The 5,270-nt window shown below is 40.1% G+C and overlaps 1 protein-coding gene across 1 annotated transcript in view; it reads right to left on the bottom strand.

The window, feature by feature from the left end:
• TMEM206 (transmembrane protein 206) overlaps nucleotides 1-4,805 on the bottom strand; it is a 16,197-nt gene extending 11,392 nt beyond the window's left edge. Inside the window, exons 1-3 of the mRNA XM_008936248.1 lie at nucleotides 4,709-4,805; nucleotides 3,674-3,883; nucleotides 1,491-1,645 (exon numbers count right to left, since the gene is read on the bottom strand). Coding sequence (XP_008934496.1) covers nucleotides 1,491-1,645; nucleotides 3,674-3,883; nucleotides 4,709-4,748 — 405 coding nt within the window. The 5' untranslated portion in view covers nucleotides 4,749-4,805. The remainder of the gene's footprint in view (nucleotides 1-1,490; nucleotides 1,646-3,673; nucleotides 3,884-4,708) is intronic.
• Nucleotides 4,806-5,270: the final 465 nt, after the last annotated feature.

The raw sequence follows: 5,270 nt of genomic DNA, 5'->3' as shown, positions 1-5,270 counted from the left end.
TCTTTCCCTGTTGAGAAGTTTGCCATCTGCCACTAAGACTCCACAGAAATCTGACACCTACTGAGATTTTCTTAGCCACTACTAAGTACATGGCTATTGTCAATTGAATGTCAATTGAATCCCTCCTTTTAGCTTAAAAATTAAACCCTTACATCAAGATTTAGTGGTTTTCTAAGAAATCTGCTTTAGTTCTATCATGGTCCTTTGGGTTCATGTAGAGTTACCATTCAAGGCCCTGCAACCTGCACTCTGCAGAAGGACAATCAAAACTGTTTTGAGCACTAAAGTCTAGGAACTTTCAGCTCTTGACTTGAAAAAAGTTAATGTGGAGTCTGACGTGTAAAACATCAGGCTTCTCCTTGAGAAAGAGGAACAGTTTCACAGCCCCCATCACCTCAAACAAGCTGCTGAAAGGAAAAAAGAAGAACCAAAACAAACCACAAACAAACAAAAAAAACCCAAACCACAAGAAAAAGGCAGAATACAACTTCAAGTAGTGCAGTCATTGAACTGAACAGCAAACTACTGCTTGCAAAAGGTCCCAACCAATTTGAAGAGGCCTCTACGTAGTTCAGAGGTCTCTGCCTCGGTGCCTCCACATCCCATTGTAGGACAAGAGCCTACTGGATCAGCAAGCTTCTACATCAATCTACCACAGAGCAGAAAATGCAGGTTCTTAGTGTGTGAAAACATGCCAAAAGAGTATATTAGTGGCAGAAATTCAATTAGATTTGCACCTAGAATATTACTTTGAAATAAACTAAGAAGCTGCTTTCCAGAAAGAAATGGTGACGAGAGGCAGAACATTATGAGAAAAAAAGTGACCAAACAGTCACCTAGAGAGCTTGTTGGCTCACATTTAGTTTCCTTAAAAAAAATCTGAGCAATCACTTTAGATACAAATAGTCCTATTTAATACTTTAGTTTTTGAACATTTATTTATGCAGAAGCTACGTTACCTGCAGTTTAAAGGGCAATTCAAGACATACTATCACTCAATGTACCCATATTATTGGCTCACAGAATTTCAGTGTAACGAAACACTTAGTGCCCATTTCAGATTTTCCCCAGCTGTGACAAAAATAGCATGCAGTTTCCAGCAAACACACACAAAGAGAGAAGCTTCCTGCTTTGACAGAGTAACTGTTACTGCTTTCAGTCAAAGCTAGAGTTATTATGTCAAGGAGTACACTTGCCACTTAATTTAAGAGAGAAATGAAGCAAGTGTTTAATTGTGAAAAATTACTTCTTTTGTCCCATTCAGGTTTTCACACTGCACACACCCACTCGACCACTGATTTTCCATAACACACACACACACTGACTGGGGTCTTCTACATCTCTGAAAACAAAAAAGGACAGATGGCTTGAAAAAAAACCTAGAAGCAAGGATTTTCTGCAGCACTTCGTAGATATTTTTACTTTCAAATACCACTACAAGCCAAAAACCCCTTACTGAGTAAGCTTTGCTCTGATATGATTATTATTACCATAGTTTGATTAGTAAAAGGATCTGTGTAGTTGATTCTCTGAGTGGTGCACTCAATGTCTCCTGGCTGACCTGGATTTATCAGGGGTGGAATGTGATCGTAGTAGTGATGCTTGCAGCTAAGCAGCTGAGCCTTGCCTGGGTAAAAGGCAATACCTGTTTTGGGAGAAGAAACATTGAAGAGAGACAATTTCTTTCTCAAGTACATAGATTTTAATTCTGGGATTTAATCCCACACGGTCCTGAGCTATCCTCAAGATTCAGCAAAACAATCAAATTAAACCATGTGCTTCAGCCACTGCCAGCTGCCTCAGGACAGAATCCCCACAATGCACTGAAAAACTCAGTGTTCATATTCTGTTACAACAATTCAAGGTTCACAGAAGCTACTATATTTCCCAAGTCTTCCCACAAGCCAGCAGCCAATAACATCAGTCCCTCTCATCCCAAATGAGACGAATGTGTAAAGTAAGTCAGGAGACTCCTGAAGTCAAATGGGTCACTTAGCACATCAGCATCTACATGTTTTCAGATATTATCATTTAACATGTTGAATTTTAATTGGAAATAATGTATGTACTATACATGACAGATCAAAGATCCCTGGCTGACCTAAGAGAAGTGAAAATATGCTCTTCAGAACGTGTAGCATCTTCTGTTCACTGAGTACAATGTCATGATAAAAATCAAAGCCATCTGACATAACTACCTGCTATAATCCCTTGTTACTTAAGATCACTGAGTAGGTAGGTTACTACTTCACCTGTATGGCAATTCATAGATACCATAAACCTACTGTTTCAGACCAGTGGCAGGCATTAAAAGAACCTCAGTCACCTCAGCTATAGAAGGCCAGCAAAATACAAGGCCCAAAACAAAAAGTCCTCTTATGCCACATACACCACATTTATTAATGGCAACAGACTTGCTTGAAAATAATCTAGACAAACTATCAAAAAAATCATGATTTGCATTACTAGGTATGATTAACTTGCACAACTGAGATGACCTGTCTGCCAAAACGTGAGACATCAAAGCAGTCAGCACATCAGTCTAAAAATGCTGTATCCCTTTCTTCAGTGCTACATGCTTGCAGCTTGCCATCTCAGCACTTTAACAGAGCAATGAAGTGAAGGGCTACTGTAATTTAGGTTCTCCAGTCTGACAGGGGTCCCTGATGATACCTTGCTCTGCTTCTTTAAATGACATTTTCATCTTGTTGCTGTATGAAAAGGTCACGTGGAGAGAGAAAAAAAAACAAAACAACCAAGCTGCTCTTGCAGTCAGATCCATATGGACCTACCTACAGAGCTGAGCCTAACAGACCACACAGGAATACAGAAAAGCCACCACAAGAATATAGCAACAACATGAAACGCCCACCTGTCAGCACAACTACTGGAGTGTTTGTTTGTAAAGTGTTGTTACACTTCAAACAAAAGTGGGTGTTTTTAAAATTGGAAAATTACCTAAGACCATTCAAGCTGCACTTGCTACCACAGCTCTATTTATGAATGATTACTTGCTAATTTTAAAAAATAATAATGATAGAACTCATTATTCAAAAACACTCCTGTGGTGTAATCCCTCCCCACAAACTGCAGCAGTTTTCTGGTGCCACACTGCATCTTTATGCCAACACTGTTCCCTGCAGTCACCTCACATTTTCATTGCCTACTGATGTAATACCAAGCTGTAAACAACACAGTACAGAACCAGAGAGTGGCCCCGTGGTTGTTTTGCAGTCAGTTTGAGAAATTCACCTTCTTTCCTGTCAGCTGCATCTCCCTGTCCAGTGCAGCACTGAGGTCCTGACACACATCCTATGTGCTACCTTGTTTGCACGACACAGTTCGGGAATATTTCCAAAGTATTTTCCTTCTTTCCAGAAAAAAGGACTCATTCTAGAGTCTGAAAACCCTTCTTATGCAACCCTACATGTTGCATAATGCTCCACAGCTGCTGTCATTCATGTTAGTAGCATGAAAGCTTCCAAAATCTCCCTATCACATTAACATTTCCATGCAAGGTAAACACAACACAGATTAAAAAACAGGAAGTGAAAAACCAGGGTCAAAGCACTACATGCACTCTGAGCCCTGGAGAATCAACATCAAAAATTGAGAACTACCTAAAATAAATGTAACAAGCAAAATGGGTTAAATTGTTTTTCACCAGTCTTACCAGGTGCATCATACAAGGACACCTCCTTGTAAGAGACAGACATCACTGGGTGCTTGAGCTTCTCCCTGAAGTCACTGATGGTTTGGTAGACAAGGAACACAGCTACAGCCATGAGCAGCAGATAAATAAACAGGAGAATTACTGAAAAAACATTCTTTAGGCAGGTCTTGCTGAAACGCAAAGAAGGGGCAGTGGTACCCAGTTCACTATCTGAAACCAAACAGAATATGGATTAGGACTTTAAAATACAGATTTGGGCTGAATTTAGATAGTGTTCATTTAAAGATCAAATACTTCAGAGAAAAGTAAACCTCAAAATCAGCTTGATTTAAAAAAAACACAACTATTTCTGGTCTTGATGATCAGTTAGACCAATGCTTCCTTCTAAAGCACAAGGCCTAATCACCCAAAGACTGTGCCTCTTTTTCACAAGTAGAACTTGGCATCCAACTTAAGGACATGGCAGGCAGGAAACAAGGTTTATTTTTAAGGACAACTCAGAAACAAAGTCCAAAGTTCATAAGAAAAAAAGTCTCTTGGTGGTCAATCCTCCTCCAGGAAAAAACAACTCCCTTCCGCCCTCTCAGTCTTACACACTCAGCAATGCACCAGCAGAGACTTTATATTCCAATTCTGCATTTCAACTCTACCATGGTAGAATAGATATCTATTACCTCTCATTTTGGGAGTCTAGATCGTAGCCTCTTGTGCATACTGCAGAAACTTTGACAAGAGGACTCTTCCAATTACAGGTAGAAAAGTGCTGACCCAATCTCTCATATATTCATTGCCTTCAGAGCTTATTCTCTAAAGATCTTCACACTGGTCTGGTCTCACTTGGACACTGACACTGCTTTCCCCACACTACTTGCATTTGCCTGTTCTTCTGGCAATACATGCAAGGAAAACGTTCACCTACTCTTGAGTTTTGTTTTCAGAAGTGCAATATAAAAATAAAGGCCCCATCCAAACCCCCACACAGAAGTAGCTTATCAGGTTCTTAAAGTGGGTAACTTCTGAGTCCATGGGTCTCACCTGGTAAAATAACAGAGCTGGAATCTTCATGAACTTCCATCTCTCCTCCTCTCTCATCTGTTGGGTTTTCAGGTACTCGCTCCACATCCTCACTCAGCTGTGTAGTTAAAACAGTGGTTCAATTTCCAAACATGCTCTCACCTTGCAATTGCTGTCATTTCTATGGTACAAATAGGAGAGGCTCCAACTAACCAAACAAACAACAGTGTGCCCTCAGTCCAAGAGCACCCAACATCTCTTACATTTGCTCAGAAGAGCCACATTTACTTAGACCTAGAGTTAAAAATTAAGTGACTTGCATGCTGCAAAATGAGAAAGATGGCACATTAAATTTAACCTACTTCTATCCTGCTGCTTCAACAATAACATCACCTTCTCCTTCAAGATCAAAGTAATTGTTTCTCTGACAGCTTCAGCTCACTCTAAACCCCCAGGTAGGACAATGCTCTCTGAAATAAGCAGGAACTTCATTCTGTCAGTCAAGAATATGCTTTTAGGCACAAACAAAGAGCACGTAAGAGCAAACAGAGCATTAGCACTCCTTACTGAAGAGCTGCATCTT

This window comes from Merops nubicus, unplaced genomic scaffold, assembly GCF_000691845.1.
Source record: "Merops nubicus isolate BGI_N331 unplaced genomic scaffold, ASM69184v1 scaffold22612, whole genome shotgun sequence".
NCBI lineage: Eukaryota > Metazoa > Chordata > Aves > Coraciiformes > Meropidae > Merops > Merops nubicus.
Note: the sequence above shows the minus strand (reverse complement) of the source record. Positions and strands in the feature narration are given on the sequence as shown.